Source organism: Aspergillus caelatus (assembly GCF_009193585.1).
Source record: "Aspergillus caelatus strain CBS 763.97 unplaced genomic scaffold BDV27scaffold_189, whole genome shotgun sequence".
Lineage (NCBI taxonomy): Eukaryota > Fungi > Ascomycota > Eurotiomycetes > Eurotiales > Aspergillaceae > Aspergillus > Aspergillus caelatus.
The window spans coordinates 1-16454 of NW_022475452.1; the positions used below are offsets into that span (position 1 = coordinate 1).

The 16454-nt window shown below is 49.5% G+C and overlaps 6 protein-coding genes and 1 non-coding gene across 7 annotated transcripts; 3 read left to right on the forward strand and 4 right to left on the reverse strand.

Moving 5' to 3' along the window:
• Window positions 1-1240: 1240 nt before the first annotated feature.
• Window positions 1241-3234, forward strand: BDV27DRAFT_148182 (kinase-like domain-containing protein; the record flags this gene model as incomplete). The annotated part of the gene is made up of 5 exons (XM_032070866.1): window positions 1241-1246; window positions 1489-1841; window positions 1872-2221; window positions 2457-2503; window positions 3124-3234. 5 exons carry the CDS (start codon window positions 1241-1243, stop codon window positions 3232-3234), a joined length of 867 nt encoding a protein of 288 aa, XP_031924074.1.
• Window positions 3235-3328: 94 nt separating this feature from the next.
• BDV27DRAFT_t175 lies at window positions 3329-3407 on the reverse strand. The gene has a single exon. It is a non-coding gene; the product is annotated as a tRNA-His (tRNA).
• Window positions 3408-3782: 375 nt separating this feature from the next.
• Window positions 3783-5517, reverse strand: BDV27DRAFT_148183 (cytochrome P450; the record flags this gene model as incomplete). The annotated part of the gene is made up of 6 exons (XM_032070867.1): window positions 3783-3963; window positions 3998-4527; window positions 4645-4858; window positions 4915-5245; window positions 5310-5366; window positions 5445-5517. 6 exons carry the CDS (start codon window positions 5515-5517, stop codon window positions 3783-3785), a joined length of 1386 nt encoding a protein of 461 aa, XP_031924075.1.
• A 994-nt stretch (window positions 5518-6511) lies between these two features.
• Window positions 6512-8198, reverse strand: BDV27DRAFT_167239 (uncharacterized protein; the record flags this gene model as incomplete). The annotated part of the gene is made up of 5 exons (XM_032074430.1): window positions 7553-8198; window positions 7220-7511; window positions 7051-7158; window positions 6765-6818; window positions 6512-6702 (listed from the first exon to the last, which is right to left on the reverse strand). Exons 1-5 carry the CDS (start codon window positions 7625-7627, stop codon window positions 6512-6514), a joined length of 720 nt encoding a protein of 239 aa, XP_031924076.1. The 5' UTR covers window positions 7628-8198.
• Window positions 8199-8283: 85 nt separating this feature from the next.
• BDV27DRAFT_148185 (Zn(II)2Cys6 transcription factor) lies at window positions 8284-10780 on the forward strand (the record flags this gene model as incomplete). The annotated part of the gene is made up of 2 exons (XM_032070868.1): window positions 8284-8909; window positions 8986-10780. The coding sequence occupies 2 exons, from the start codon at window positions 8284-8286 to the stop codon at window positions 10778-10780; spliced, it is 2421 nt and encodes an 806-aa protein (XP_031924077.1).
• Window positions 10781-10888: 108 nt separating this feature from the next.
• Window positions 10889-13080, reverse strand: BDV27DRAFT_167243 (CocE/NonD family hydrolase; the record flags this gene model as incomplete). The annotated part of the gene is made up of 6 exons (XM_032074431.1): window positions 10889-11716; window positions 11784-11937; window positions 11995-12184; window positions 12239-12498; window positions 12551-12716; window positions 12786-13080. The coding sequence occupies 6 exons, from the start codon at window positions 13078-13080 to the stop codon at window positions 10997-10999; spliced, it is 1785 nt and encodes a 594-aa protein (XP_031924078.1). The 3' UTR covers window positions 10889-10996.
• Window positions 13081-13313: 233 nt separating this feature from the next.
• Window positions 13314-15786, forward strand: BDV27DRAFT_32640 (Zn(II)2Cys6 transcription factor). Its single transcript, XM_032076335.1, has 3 exons — window positions 13314-13677; window positions 13757-13839; window positions 14012-15786. Exons 1-3 carry the CDS (start codon window positions 13508-13510, stop codon window positions 15742-15744), a joined length of 1986 nt encoding a protein of 661 aa, XP_031924079.1. The 5' UTR covers window positions 13314-13507; the 3' UTR covers window positions 15745-15786.
• Window positions 15787-16454: the final 668 nt, after the last annotated feature.

A 16454-nucleotide genomic window follows, 5' to 3' on the forward strand; every position in this document is an offset into this window, starting at 1 on the left:
AAAAAAAAAAAAAAAAAGAAAAAGAAAAAGAAAAAACAGGTTTTTCTTTCTCTTACAAGATACAACTTGGGGGTTTATGGAACAATGGGCCGGAATTCTTTTTTCCGACTTCGTTGTCGCGTGGATTTTCTCCTTGCCTTTTTTTTTTTTTTCGATTTATTCAATTTTTCTCGCCGCGCTGGAAGATCTCAACATTTCTATTCAACTATTAGGCCTATGACGATGATGTTGGCTCAATGTTCTCTCGTAGAATGCCGAAATTACCCTAGGCTTGAGCTCTCATTCCTCTTTCATAGTCTGCAGACTGATCGGGCCTCGAATATTAAGTCACTCGAGTAGCTAACAGTATTACTTGACAGATGGCTGGCAACCCCAGGGTAACAGCGAATGGTGCTTACACGGGATAACCTTGTTAGACATAAGTGTTGTACAATTTATAGTCTCGCCTAGATGATCTCCTTCTATTGGCACGATCTGACGGGCTAATATGGTTTCTAGATTCCCCGTCATGCCATACTTCTGCTTTACCCTAGTAAACAAATCCACGAAAAGGTTAATGTGGAAAATATAATTTTACAGAGACTTGACCGTTCTTGATTTCATAAATTATTCGACCTATTATTGTAAAAACGTGGAATTAGCTCGTCTTCTAGAGGAATTGTAAGCATGTTTTGAGCCACTTTTATACATCGGCCTAGGCCTGAATCTAGCCCTTTTACGAAAAAGGAAAACATGGCCAGTGGGTCACTCCACGCCAGTATTTTTTGGCCTTACATTTTCTCTGGAGGAAATTTCCTAGCGCTACAGTGCAAAATGCGCCAATAAGAATAATGCAACATCATATTTTAAGAAAAGAATGACAAAATATTTACATCCAGATAACCATACAGTTAACGGACCAAGTTGACATGGCATGCAGAGTGTGGGTAGTCCAGTGGTGGGGTTTAGTTCTAGGCTTTGCACGATATCCACAGCCTCGAACGACTACCGAAATAGTATATGATATAAACTCGATGTAATGGCAGAACAATTATACTAAATTTACTCCGTACATCATCCGATCATGGCCAATGGGATTGATATTCTGGAAGTCATTCTAGATTCATTCTAGATCTCCAACTGCGCTGACCTCCTCTGAGATAATGTACCTATTCGCCACTGCACGTAAAGGGAGACTGTGCCTCGTTACGCAAATCGTGTCCATGCGGGTGAGCTTAACGGTAATCTAAATTTAGACTGCATGGAAGTAAAAGCCCCTAAAATTAAATATACAAAATATGGTACACGGGACTACTCAAGGGCAATAGCGTAGTTTCATTTTTGCCCGATTTTAGAAGGCCATTATAACATACACCAACTTCATACTATGTGGAGGAAGTTGTCTAACTACTCCATTCTGCTAGTATCTGCGGTCCTAGCATGCGAAGATTTTGCTCAAACATGTGGGTAATGTGTTGCAAGAACAGAGCCCATCGCAGCATTGAGCAGCCGACTCAGCAAAATATCATAAAAATCGGGCAATTCAATGCTGTTCACAAAATTAATGGCAGCGTTGTCCGAAAGATTCCACTAGATAAGTCAGACGCCTACAACACCCGCGCGGTCGAGATCGAAGCTCAAGTTTATCGTCACCTGGGAAGACACAAACGCATCGCACGATGCCCACAGTGCAGGGAGGGTTGCATTGATCTACAACACGAGGCGAATGGTGACCTCGACTCATATCTGAGGAACCATTGTCGGAGTGATCGCTTCAGGCATCGGATGGCTCGGCAGACGATTGAAGCTGTCAGCATCATCCATAATAAAGGTGTTATTCCCTCCGATCTCTCCGCTCAACAGTTTCTCGTTGATAAATGAGGCAACGCTAGATTATCCGACTTTGGATCATCGTTGCAAGGATCTGATGCTATCATTATGGAGAACGCGACACATTTCCTGCCTAGGGATGAAGAGACTCCAAACACTTTGCAGAGTGATACTTTTGCCCTTGGATCAACTGTCTACGAGATACTGGTGGGCAACAGGCCCTACGAGGGATTAGAAAACGAAAGGATTCAACGATTATATTCAAACAAAACGTTTCCTTCAGTAGACCAGATAAGACATGTTTCATGGCGGACCTTGATTCTCAAATGCTGGATGAGCGAGTATAAAGTCACATCAGATATTCAGAAAGATATCCCATTCCCTCCTCTAATCTCGCACATCTTCTCCTGGCGTAGGCCATTCCAATGAACCCGTCAGTTTGAAGACCACAACTCTCATTCGTGAGAAAGCTCCCCAGTGAAAATGGTATGGGCGAAGACGGCAAGCATCTGATAGGGGTTATACAAAATGCGGCAGATTAATGGGTTCCCTGGCAATACGAATGGCTTTAGAGGTGCTTGAACCCGAATGGTGAGGTATATATCACACGTACCTGTGTTTCGGACATTTTCCTTTTACTCTGTTAGACCCACTGTGCCGCACTTCATATTTGGGACAGGCATTCCTGGGACCTGTGGCTGGTTTCTCAGGGCACTCGGGACCGGGAATCAACTCTGCCTTGTTACATTCTGAGTTTCTGCAGCCCTGGCTATGTATCGTGATTGCTTGATAATCCACACACATGTCTTCGTTTAGTATGAAAGTCAGAATGGCACTTTGCGAAGTTATCAATCGCATTTGATCGAAAGTGTGACTAGGTTGAGTTTACCCTGAGTTACTAGCACTGTGTCCGAAGGCTGTCTTTAATTATCTCAAGTACTATGCCAGAGCTTCTGCGCTCGGACACCGCATCGTTACACACCCCAACTTGTTGTACCCATAGAAGAGACGTTATCCAGGGGTCTAGGTCACCCTGCCCTAGTACTGTCGCACAGTCTGCTTCTAGGTAAGACTTAACCGCCATATACAGCTAGATTTACGTATGAGGCAATGCTCGTCGAAGTTTCTTGTGGTCCTATTCGCCTATCACCTGATGACGCCACGGGAGAGAAGGCCACCAAGTTGATTGATTGATTGATTGATTATTGCATTATACCCGCATTCAGCCGCCTTTTAGAGCTCTCCCCAGGTCGCCGACGGCCGATAGGCCGTGACCACGGATTCTATGTACTGGACACGTTTCTCAATCCCTAGATAATCCCTCAGAAATGCATAAGAGCCTTCACCAGTTGTAGTTGTCTATCTGTCTCCATCATGCCCCTAGCTCGCATCGACAATTTTCGTCATGGTTGTGGAGTTGTCTAAAAGTGGTGGGAATGTAGGTGAGGGTTGAAATATCGGCGATTTGACACTGCTGCTCGGCCAAAAAAGAAGTTTCAAATCAACTCAAACGCCTTGTTGGCGCTGCTGGGAATCGAACCCAGGTCTGTTCGGGATTAAACCACAACGAACTGTACTGACCACTATACTACAGCACCTTGATTTGTTGAAGGCCACTAGCGAAATAGTCTCCCGTTTGTGAACAAAGGATATATGCGTTTCAAACGTTCTACTACCATTGACCGCCTCTCGTATACACCTCCATTGGCAGTGCCCGTATTGAACTCGTCGAGGGTTCAGATGAATTCAACCAATGTTTAGGAAGTGATTAGGTAGTGATACGGTCGCGTGATAAAGCTGGCCCTCGTGGACTATGTGACCCCCTCTATACACATATTATGCCGTCTCTTTGGGTCATATTTACTTAGCCTTGGTTTGAATTTTTGGGAGGCTTAACAATCCACTATCAGCCCTACTGCCAACCACCATTTTCTACTGCAATGCGGTTTATATATAGAGGACCCTAATACTCTTCAACGTAACTTAGCCACAATCCTCACCCCCCTCGACCCATGCTTCGGCATCGTAACATGATAGTCATGCTCAAAAGAAACATCCCTCTCACCCGTCTCCCACAACTCTAAATCAAACATCCGCACCAGCGCAGCAGTCACAAGATACAGTTCTGCCCTCGCAAGCTCAATCCCCAAAACACTTCCTTCCGCCCCTTGAGAACGCCAACTGAAACTTCCTCCGCTCGCGACCCTCATCTCCCAACCAGCGCCCGGGATTAAACACATACGGGTCTGGGAAAACCGATTCGGCAGTGTGTGCGCTTAACATCGTAATACTGACTGGGGTGCCAGGAGGGAGGATATGAGATCTGTGCGTGGGGCCTTGGGTAGTCACATATGCGGATGGAGTATAGGTGATAGGCTGGTGCTGGATCCGAGCTGCGCGAGCGGTCACGCCGAAGGAGAGTCGGTTACCTTCTTCGATGAGGGTGGAGAGGTACGGGAGCTTCTCTAGTTGTGCCCAGGTTGAGGGGGAAGGCAGGGTGTCTAGTTCGTTGCGAAGTTTGGTGAGCAGAGAGGGGTTGGCGAGGAGATGGTAGAAGATAATATTTAGGGTTTGGGCGGGGGACTCTGTTCCTGCGAGGGTAAGTAATGCGCCTTCTTGTTCGAGGCGTTGGAGGGCTTTTTCAGATGCGGGGAGGTTTGGGTTGTCGAGGACAGATTCGTAGACGGATTCTTTGGCTCCTGGATTAGCAGGCTTTTTCTAGCTTGGAGAGCTAGGTTCTTTTGCTGTCATGATTGTGATCAATTCCGCACGGACTCTCTGGTTTTGTTGTTATTAGTGGTGTAAATTGACTGGTGGGGAGGGTGGAGAACTTACATCAAAGAGTTCGAGCATGTCAATTAGCCCCGGAGGCATGACCGGCCTGGTTAGAGATTGGGGTAGTGCTTCGAGAATATCATGAATCCATGGGAAGTGCTTGTTCATGTTAATTCCCTTGAGCAGCTCATGACTGTTGTGGCGGAGTCTGGCCGCCTCCTGTTCATCCGCGAGTACGTCGGTTTCGTGGGCAAATAAAAAGTTGTTGACAACACTACACTCGGTAATTAGTACCTATGACTACTATATTCAGTTCACTGAGGTCCATACTCATTGGAAAAGCCATAGAACGCATCCGATAAATTGATAGGAGTTTCTGTCGTCGCATGTTTGGCGATCAGGTCGCACAATTGCTTCACCTTTTCGGTGATCACGCCGTCGAGCAAGAGGACATTGCGCTTATTGAAGAAGGGAGTGAGCGCTTCCCGACGGATTTTGTGAAGGTAATAATCGGCAGTGGCCCCGACGCCGCCGGGAACACGTAAGGTGCGCAGTTGGTAGTCATACTTGTCGAGGCGGGTCATGGACGGGGCGTAGATCGTGTCGAGGTAACCGACGTCGTTCATGTGGATCTCATCCGGGGTTACGCGGATGATGGGCCCTGATATTGCGTCCAATCAGTACCAACTGTGGCTTGAACGCCAGATTGAAAGAAGAAACCATACCGTATTGCTTGTGAAGTTCTTGGATCTTAAACACGTATTGTCCGGGCCGGATGGCGTCTTAGTAAAACTCATACCACCAAGTGAGTGCAGCCAGTCGCGGGCCTGGAATATGGGATAAGGAATGGAAAAAGAGACGACGGATTGCTCCAACGGCGATCCATAGCGCCAGAAGGATGAAGCTTGTTTCGATCGCCTGACGCAGAGTCATGGCTGTTGCTCGGGGCAAGGCAATTAGTAGAATACGGCTGCTGATATTATGACTCTAAACTCTGAATGACGGCGCCCGTGGGTAGTAGTAGTCAATGAATACCGCTTGAAGGGACATTGTTAGAAGATAAGTGCCACGAAGCTCGATGCCAAGACAGACAGACAAAGAGAAGCATTCAAACTAAACTAGTAGGACACTAGCTATAGTCTGTGCCATTAATACAAGTCCTAAGAGTGGTCAATCACCTCACCTGTAGCTGGAGAGTGAGACCAACACGTAAACAGATATTAGATGCAACGTGGTAAGCCCTAATGCACGGCCCGAAATGAAACTAAAGTACCTGCTTAATCCCACGGCTCACAGCCTCTACCGCCACACCCACCTCTAGTAGGTCTCAACTTGGCAGTTCCTTTCTTTTTACTCGTGATGGGTGTCGCCGCAGGACTCCTTTGCTGCACAACCACCCTCATCTTCTTGAGGGGAGCCATAATCGGCTCCCCAACGACCACTTTATTCGCTTTGATTCTATAAGTACCCCCCGACCGCCATGTGTTCCCATTGCATCTTTTCTCCCGCCTCTCAGCGACTTGCACATCGACCTAAACTTACTATATATATTCTTACCTGTTCCTGTAGAGTCGGGGAAGCTTAACTTTAGTTATCTTGATTTTCCTTTTTCTATTTATACTTTTATCTTAAACGTTTTCGCCTGCTATGAGGAACTCCGTCCGGCTGATCGGCTCTGATAACAACAGCGATAGACAACCAAGCTCACCGTTATACAACCCATGTTGTTATATTACGATTACGACAGTAAAGACTAGTGTTTATTTTCTCAAATCTAGTGGCACCACTACCTCGCGCTGGTATAACAAGTGGTAAGGCGGTAAATGACCTGTATACGGCGTGAATGTGGTGTTATTCGATACAACGGTATGCCCTTGTCTATCGCATTCTGGTTTAGCATTTCGGCTATTATTGTCTGACCCTAGATTTACACCCCCGGCAAACCACTCAGCCCTTTCAATCTCTTCTCTCGTCCAGCACCACTTTCTTTAGAGGTCCTGGTCCAGGGACAATGTATAACGTCCTTTGGCCACCACTCCCCCCAGCTCGTCAGAAAGATTTGTTCCGGATCAGACAGGAGATCGTTCGCCGCAAATGCCTGAAGTAGGTTCCGGGCTCCTGTTGTACATTGCACGTTATGTCGGAGTTTACTCAACTAAGGCTCTCTGCGAGAAACTTACCTTCCGGGATACTTTTTGTATCGGGTATATCCATCAACAACCCCATACTGGAAGCTAATTTGGTGTTCGAGATCAAACCCGGTTAGACAGCGATGATGGTGCATAAGGGCAATTGGCGGCGCCAGTAAAATGCGCCGAGTAATTGTACGAACTTGGAGGCACTTTACACAGCTCTGACCCCCGCCTTAGAGTTGGCTTTCAGGTCCATGTCCAGAGTTGCTAACCGAATCGGTCTCAGGATCTCAGATCTGGACGGCAATACCATGGATAGGGAGAATGGGTTCACCTGGATCCTGTCCTCTCACGTTACGGATGGCGCCCGAAGAAACAACAACAACTCGCGACTGCGATGCCGAGAGGCTGTCACGCAGCAGATATATCAAGTAATGTTGGGCTATTTCGTGGCATAGTTAGCCATGTGGATCCCTGTCGGTTGGAGTTCATCTCCCGCGTACCTAGGTGATTCACGACCAACCCGGCGCACCACGGCGACCCATTAGGGCCCGGGCCATCTGCGCTGTCCAGTGTGCTTGCACAAAGGATGAGATAATTGAGCTTGTGAGGACCCAACCGAGAACGGACATTTTCGGCTAATGACTGCATGCTGGGCAGGGATGAGAGATCCAGCGGGAGCACAGTCACTGTATAGACATTCCTATCCCAATCCAGACAATCATAGCTAGTTTGGGTTGTTATGGTATCCCCTACCCCCAGAATAAAATGGTACGGTTCAGGCCGGTAGAGCAACTGTTAGATAGCTTCCAAACCCTGGGGGACGTCAGACGAACCACTGAGGAACGGTGGGAAAGGTGCCAAGTTACCAAGCCCGATAAGGTGCCGGTGGCAACCACTGTTTTAACCATTGTTGTGAAGAGAATCCACGCGTTCTGGCGTTCTTCTGGCGGGGAAGAGGAATGGGAATGTTATGATCTTGTCTCGACAGTTTTGACACCTCCGAAGGACTTAACAGGCCTGGTGACGTCATGGCAGAGATGCACCTGACCGCACCTGACCTCGCGTGTGACCGCCTTCCTTCTGGCTCTCCCCAGCCCCACACACAGCATGGTAATGATGCATCAGTCGTCGCGTATGCACATGACCTGGCACGCGGAGAACGCGTCAATCACGGAATATTACGGCGATGCCGGACTTTCAGATCTTCCGGATTGCGCTCGCATATCGTGTAGAGAGAATTATAGCAGTGTTGGTTCCCCTCGGACCATCCTGCGTCAGCGCTTAATTTAGGATAACTTTTAGTGCACCCTCCCTGGTGTGTGGTGGCGTTTCCAACTTCTTCATTGGCAACCACGTTCCCCCTCCCCCAGTGTTTACTCCCCCGGCCTGTTCCCCATCAAAGTTTCCCCGGCGTGTGTCGGGTACGCGGAACCAGCCAAAGGCGGGGGAATCGGTCCTGCATGATGTTGGCCCTTCCTGCGTGCACCCCAACTCCTTCGCCCGGCTTAGACGCCTTGTATGTCCTTCATTCCCCGACTGCCCTCGCAGTCGGCCCCGCTGCAACATGGGTCCACAACCGGACTCTAACGAGCTCCCGCAGAGCACCGGGCAGGCCAACTTGTCGTGCCAAGAGTGTCGGAGGCGTAAAATCAAATGCGACCGCCAGTTGCCAACCTGTGTCGCCTGTACAAGCTATACAATCCCCTGTGTATATCCGGCGGGCCCGTTGAAGCCGGGCCCCAAGCCAGGCGCCTTTCGTCGATCGAAGAAACGAAGACTGGAGGCGAGTCATCCACCAACCACGACGGACATGAGATTCCGCACCACACTGCCCCAGCAGGATCAGACCCCAGATCTGGGACCATCGTTAGCGACCTCTCTCCCCGGCAAGCTCGCCAGCCTGGATGGCAATGTCCCGTCGACGCCAGGCGGCGCCATGCGTGCCTCCGACGAACCGAGTGGCCCGTCCATTGCCAGTCAAAGTCCAGAGCAGAGCTCCTTTCTCACCCACCGACGACTGTCCTGGCTGGTGCATCCAAATCATGAACCAACACTCAATCTGTCAGACCGTGCGGAAGAGTCGACGGGGGAGCCCTCGATGGACCAAGTCTCGCCTTTTTCCATCCCAGTGAGCCTCATGGATCAGATATGTCACACTCTCCAGACAGATGAGCGCGACATTCATCACCTGTATGCATCTGTCCCCATTCCATGTGAATCGATCATCCGGTGGGAACGTGACTAATCATCTTTTACAACCCCTTAGCATCGCGCTGTATTTTGAAAACATGCTGTCCTTTACCCTGTTCACCCCCCACCTGCTGGGGCTGAAATTGCAAACGGGATCACCATCGCAGGTTATTGCGTTACTGGCAGCTATGTTCTCCTTTTCCGCTCGCTTTCGATGGGAATGCCCTAGGGTCAATGGAGAGGCGGGGGCCGCTGAGCAGCAGACAACATGGCCTGCGGCAAAGGACTTTTACCTCATTGCTAAGAGGTCCGTGGACCGGGAACTCATGGACCTCCGATCTCCCCCTCCATTACTGGTGGTGCAATCCATGCTCTTGTTGACGTTCTATGATCTCGTCGAGAGTGCCGAAGGGAGAGGTTGGAGATCCGTCGGTTCACTGGTCCGCATCGCCTACGAGCTCCGGCTGCATCTGGTGGATGGGAATGCCAGCGACCCAGCAAATGATCATCCCGATCTGTGGCATGCAAAAGAGGAACGACGTCGAACCTGGTGGGCGATATGGGAGCTGGATGCTTTCTCTAGTACTGTCCGTCGACTCCCCTCTGCCATTGACTGGAATCAAAACTGGACCTGGCTCCCCGTGGATGATGAATCCTGGCTGCAAAAAACACCCAGACCGAGCTGCTACTTAGTGGCCGATCCCATGGAAAGGTTCAAAGCACTTCAGCGGTGTAATAACCAATCCGCAAAGGCTTGGTTTATCGTCGCCAATTCGTTGATGCGAACGGCCTATTGTATTGCGAACTCTCAGGAATACTTCTGGACTCCTCCTTCTTTCCATCCTCCGCATCCCGGCCGACCGCCGCTACCCCAGCAAGAAATGTCGGCGCAGATCAGGAAAGCTCAACAGATTTTAAGTAACTCCTTGTATTGCTTCTCGGTAGCCCTGCCGCGACATTTGAGATATCGGGGCCAGCATCTCTTCAGCAATGTCGTCTCGGCACCGCAAAGTACTAGGAAATGTGATTCAGATATTTACAGCATCCATACGATGGTCAAGCTTACGGACTTTATGCTTAGCGATTCCAATGGGTTGGGAACGGCGTCCCGACCAGCTGAGCCAGGGGCATCATTCCCCACCCAATCCGAATCTTTGCTCAATCCCGAAGACCAACAAGCCCGTGAGCTGGAACAGATCTTGGCCAGAAATATCTCCATGGCGGAGGCGGTATTGTCGCTGGTCCGTAGCAGCGGCCCCGACCATGTTCACCTCGTGAACCCATTCCTGGCCAGTACCATTTGGCTTGCCGCGGCGGTATTTCTTGCTTACAGGTATCTGGGGATTCCAACGAAGAGTTCCCAGGAACGACTTCTCGTGGAATCCAAGATAGATCTCTTAAAAACAATTTTTCGCCAATTTGTTCAGTGGTGGGGTATGTCGGATATTCTGGAAAGCAAACTGTCTGAACTGGAGACGGAGCTGCTATGTATGCGGAAGATCGGAAGGGCCGCCATAGAGGACTTGCAACAACATGCTGCAGGTAAAGCAGGCCAAGTACACGGCTTGCCGTCGATTGATACGCATCCAGATACTCTTCCTTCGCCCGAGAATAGCGATGAACCCGCAATCCCGTATGGAATGTCGTTGCATGCTACGAGCCAAATGGCCAACACCGGAAACCCCCCTGGCAACGCGGATGCTTTGGACGGCAACCCAATTCTCAGCCTTATGCAGGACCGGGGATCGTCCTTCTCAACATATGACACGGGCTCAGGTCTCTTCGACGGTGATTTCTTCTACAACCTCGAGTTTCAAGGATTTTTGGACGGCATGTTTGCTACATTCCAAGGGCAGGACGTATGGAAATAGTGCTCTGATACGATGTCATGACAATTGCAGCCACACGTATACATACATAGCACATCTAATTCGATGCAGGAAGCCATTTAGGCATTCCAGATCATACACAAATTCACTCGCAGACATCAACGTCGTACAAAGTAGTTGGATGTGGTACGATGACATGCTCACGAGATGAATGCTTCGGATCGTGCCAACACATTTAGCCATGGAAAAACAATTTTCTCAGATTGCAGGAACAGTGGGAATCGTCAATTGACTTGCATAAGACCCTCCAACATGGACCGTATGTTTACCTTGGTTGAAATTCCTCATACCTCCACGTAGGTTGGGGAACTCGGCCAGGGTCATGTTGTGTCCTGCTATCTTCAGGATCAGCTTCTCACCAGCTTCAAAGTAAATACCCGTCTGCCAGAGGCCGATATCTAATTCGACAATTTCGCCCGGGATAATCGGCTTCTTGGAAGAGTAATCATGTTCCGGCCACCACTGATGGCTTAGCCTCTGGTCTAGGGCGCGGTGACTCGCCCGTAGACAGCCAGTTGGACCAAGATATACTAGTGGATTAACCAAGTCGACGGGCTCAGGCATTTTGCAGATCTTCCGGGCGTCGTCGGGGATATTGATGTTCTGTAAAACCTTGCCGGTAGAATCTGCCTTGCGAATCTGCACAAAGACATCCATGTCTGTTCCCTGTTCGCATGACACATATAGAAGGGCCCGCGCGGAACCTATTAGCGCGCATGGTTTCAGGAAAGTATGCACGAAGCAGAGTTCCTCTGAGTCTGCGTCTTCCTGCCGAAAAGGGACATCGGACATGTACGACAGTGTCGCAGTAGACGCGGCGGGCTCCTCAGATAAGACATTATCGTTGTGGAGGAAGAAGGTCTGAGCCTGAGTTCTCGGAATGGGCCAGTCAGGGAATGGCAAATTGGTCAAAGGTTCCTGGGAAGAATCAGTATTCCTCTAGACCCCATAGTAGTCTGCTAGATGCTGGCTAGGGTTTTCTTACCTTGTTATATCGCAGTAGAGACACCCTTGCCTTGGGCGTATCCTCCCATCCATTGCTAATGTCTTTCGTGTAAAAGTCAAAAAACTTCTGCAGCTCATCATTTGTTGACTTTTGATAGAGATCATGCCACTCCTGGGTCGGATGCACTCGTAACCTGTTCGAACACTCGTGTCAGTCACCACTGTGAATAGTACTATAAGTTAACCGGTACCATTTCTTGGGATGTTTGATTTCCATGAACCCGCGGAATGATCCAAAGGTATGCAGGAAGGTCGAATAGCTCGCAAGAACGTAAGCAGGAACTGTAATCTTGCTCATCTGCGCTCTTTTATTCTCCCAGTACTCGTTCATCAGAGGATACCTCTCCAGCATTCCAATGACATCTTCCTGATGATTTCTGCCTATCGGAGATTTCAGTTAGGTCTAGTTCCCACAGATCTGATGACAGTACTCACCTCTCAGCAACCCAGACAGGAAGTCCCAAAATGGGACCTGTGGTATCCCACCTCGACAGAGAATATCACGATACAGATCTGCTGCGCCTTCAAGGGGAGCAATGCAGCTGAGATGGGGCGGCTGTGTAGCAGCAATGAACCACTGCACGATGCCTAACCACGAATTCCCGACCAGCGCTACCTTACCATTACACCAGGACAAGCGTGCCAGGTACTCGATCGTATCATAGCCATCATTGGCTTCAACATCGCCGAAGTGGCTGGTTTACATGGTTAAGCCAGTTGACCGGATGGACAGTCTTAAGCACTTACTGAATATCACCCTCAGAATCATAGGTGCCCCGAGGATCGGGGTTAATAATGGCGTATCCTCTCGCGGTCCATTCGGCGGGATCAGGAGCCTCGAACTTCTCGAATCCAGACAACCGATTGCGAGGAACACCCATGCGACCCGGAATCATATCCAGCGGGTTGAAGCCTATGCCATCCCATATGAACTCAGCCATAAAAGGTAGGATGGCCTACTACTATCGAGGGGAGAACGTACCTCCAGTGTGGCATGCAGATTTCCCATACGGACTCCAGGCCAGTAATGCAGGGACCTTGCCTCCAGTGGTCTTATTCGGTCGGAAAATGTCGATAAAAATTTGGCAGCCGTCTCTCATCGTTACAGGAACATTTTTCTCCCACACAGTTTCCACCTGAAAGGGTGCATGAGCATCCGTCAACCGCCACCCTTCTGCCAAAATCTTGGTTTCTCGCCGCGGCTTTTCATAGCCCTCATCACCTTTCTCCGGGGCTAGGGTCGGGCGCCAGAGGGGAGTCACCATTTCAACTACCATGATGATCTGTGGGATAATGTTGGCTTTGAAAGCTAGCATTTACAGAGGCTCTGGGCCTAAATAAATGGCCTCAAAAAGCCGTGGTTGGCCTCGGGGGAACTAGATGGAGATTGTCCGTATTCCCGGGGTTCGGGCCAATTCTTATTTGCCGCGGAGCGACCTGGTCCAAATTATCCAACAAACTGCTCAATGCATCTCTCACCTCCGGTCGAGTTTCAGTCTGATGTCAATTGCTGTAAAATAGTGATCGCGATACAGTATATCTGCCCGTCCAGGAAAGAACCATTCCGTACCAGGGCCTAGCACTTGTCACGCAGCTCACAAGCTGTGAAACAAGTTTCCCCCTTTCCCAATCTCCATCAATACAATACTACTTCTCGGGTAAAGCTCTCCCCAGTCCTCTGCTCCACTAGAGCCGAGCAGAACAATGAAGAAATTTCAACCCAAGTTCCGCAGATCAAGGCCACGAGCATCTCAGGTGTGCTCTCTGTGTCGCAGAAAAAAGGTCCGATGTGATATGGTTGTGCATGGCACACCATGCACAACATGCAAGTTTAATCGTGTTACTTGTATAGCGGTTGACGCTCCGATATCAAGGTTGGTACTTCTTTATGGATGGGGAAACTACTGACAAGAGAGGCGGAGTGGTTATGATTGCGATCATTAACATCTACAGAGCCTCTCACACTCCAAGCTGCGACCACCGTGCCTGTGATGAGAAGCCTCCGGCAACACCCTTGGTAGAAGGTTGCCCGAAATGTGAAACCCCCCTTAAGTTACAGCGTCTGGGACCTTCACCCCTCCCTGAGCAGGTTAATGATCTGTGTGCAATGTTAACGTATCCATCGTCTCTATGTTCGACTCCTTTCCCATCATTTTTTAGCACAGATCTACAAATTATACTAAGAGTACTGACGGAGCAATCTTCCAGGCCTACAACCTGCAAAGGGACCCATACGAACCAGCCCTCAAGAGTTGACGGCCCTGCCATTGCTCGTCGATGGTAGGCAGCCTTGGCAGACCCCCTCGCGAACCTTACCTGGAACGACGAGCTCCAGCCAAGCCCAGCTTCCCCCGTTCATACGGCCACTAGAACCATTTGTTGACAGCACGGATATTGACTACCTGGTGCAAAAAGGGGCGCTTGATTTGCCGAGTGAGGAGTTGCAACGCGCCCTTCTCAAGGCCTACTTGAATTGCGTTCACCCGTTCCTGCCAATGCTAGACATTCATGAATTTCTAGAGACCGTGTGCTGTAGGAGAAAAACAAACCAGATCAGCCTTTTACTTTATCAAGCTGTGATGTTCAGCGCCTCCGCCCATGTTGCTATTGAGCACCTTCAAATGGCTGGATACATGGGTCGGAAAGCGGCACAAAAATGCCTTTTCCAGAAGGCAAGACTGCTGCACGATGTGGTCCGCGAGCCAGATAAAATATCTCTCACTCAGGCACTGCTCTTGATGAGCCATGTAGACGAAACGGTGGACCTAAAAAATGACTGGCATTGGTTGGGGGTTTGCCATTCATTAGCGCTGGCCTTGAACCTTCATCACGACCCCCAGGACTGGTGCTCAAACATCAAACGCCGGCGACTGTACAAGCGCCTATGGTGGAGTATATATGTGCGTGATCGTCTCATCGCGGTCGAGCTCAAGCACCCCATGCGAATCCAGGACTCCCAACACAATGTTCCCTGGCTCATGGCGGATGACTTCACTGTTAAATCATTCTCGAGAAATGTGGTTGAGATCCTGGACGGCTCTGAGATCCTTCATAATACCACTCAGCAGAAGGACCTTGTCATGATGTTTATCGAGACCATCAAATTGAGCGTCTGCTTTGGGCATGTCCTATCCACCCAGTATGCTATGTCTACCAATCCCTGTTGGCAAGCTAACTCTGCCATCACACTGGCTCCAAAGAAATCTACCACTGAGCCCTCTACCACCCAGCAGTGTGACTGGGAACTCGAGGACTGGGTGCGCCAGCTGCCCTCTCAGATACGACATCGCCGTGAGCCTGCTGGCGTCCGTTTTGTCCCGAATATCCTGCACCTCCACCGCGCCCTTCTTTGGTTGTATTATCTGGGCGCGGTGAGTATACTGCATCGGCCACATGTGGTGCCTTCCCGTCCTTGTTCACAAAGTTGCAAAGAGCTTTCGCACCACTCTCAAGATCGGCTACGATCTTCGGCTATCGATATAACAATGACGTTTCAATATCTCCTGCGACTGGACCTAACTCAGTGTATCCCCTTCAGTGGCGTGAATCTACTCTTTGCCGGGACGATCAGTCATCTGTTCGATATCACGTCCCATGATCGCAGTCTTTCAGCACTAGGTCGAACCCACTTCGAGGTCTCAATCCGTATCCTCCAAAAGCTGGAGTGCACATATGATTCGGCGAGCCTTGCAGTCTCATTCCTTCGGGTGCTCGCTCGCTTAGTCACTGCATCCCGCCGCATTGAGGCGTCTCGTTCACATCTAACCTCCTGCCATACCGTCTATTCAAATACACCACGGTATATATCTGGCACACACCCCGTCCGTTCACTCTGGCACCATCCAAATAGCTACGATAAGACGGCTACCACCAGCCACAATAAGGCTGAGAGTGACGGCTTCCCCACTATCGATCCGGCCGTTCTCCTTCTTCGACCGTAAAATTCTGATGTAAGTGATGTTCCTTGTCCGACGTATACCCCGTGCTCAATTCTGTGGAAAGAAGCCGACCAAGATTCTTCTCGGCGAACTCCGTATCTATCACTGCATAGTATTATTGCACGCCGTTGAATAGCCCTCGATTGTAAATAAATTTAAGCTCGCCCTTTTCCCGAGCTGTTTTTAGCCCTCGAGTTCTTAGCAATATCGATCGTACACTTCAGCCTCAATAATAGCAATTTTTGTATAATACCAACAAAATTTTGGCTCTCGATGTCTTTAAACCCGTAAGAGATTAGGGAGATTAGGTCTTGCCTATACATAATCACGTGTTCGCCTCATGTACACACCAACGCAAAGGGTATGTATTCCCACTGACGGGCCCCTTCAGAGAAGACTAGAACTAATCCATTTCCTTCCGGTTGCTGGGTCAGAATGATTTACAATGTGAGGGAGAGAATTTGATAGGGCCGCAATCTACACTGAGTGATCGACCTCGTGAAGCTCGGGGAAGCGGTACATTCGGGTCAATTCAGATTGGCCGCAACCATTCCCCATGCAGCCAAGCTGACCACGGTGAGATTCTCATTGGGCCGGGAGAACTTCGTCAACTTGGGAATGTGGGGGAAAAAAAAAAGGCTATTTCGCTGGATGGGGAAGCTTCTCACCCCCGGACCCATTCACCTTAAACCATTTAGGGTCTAAACCGAACT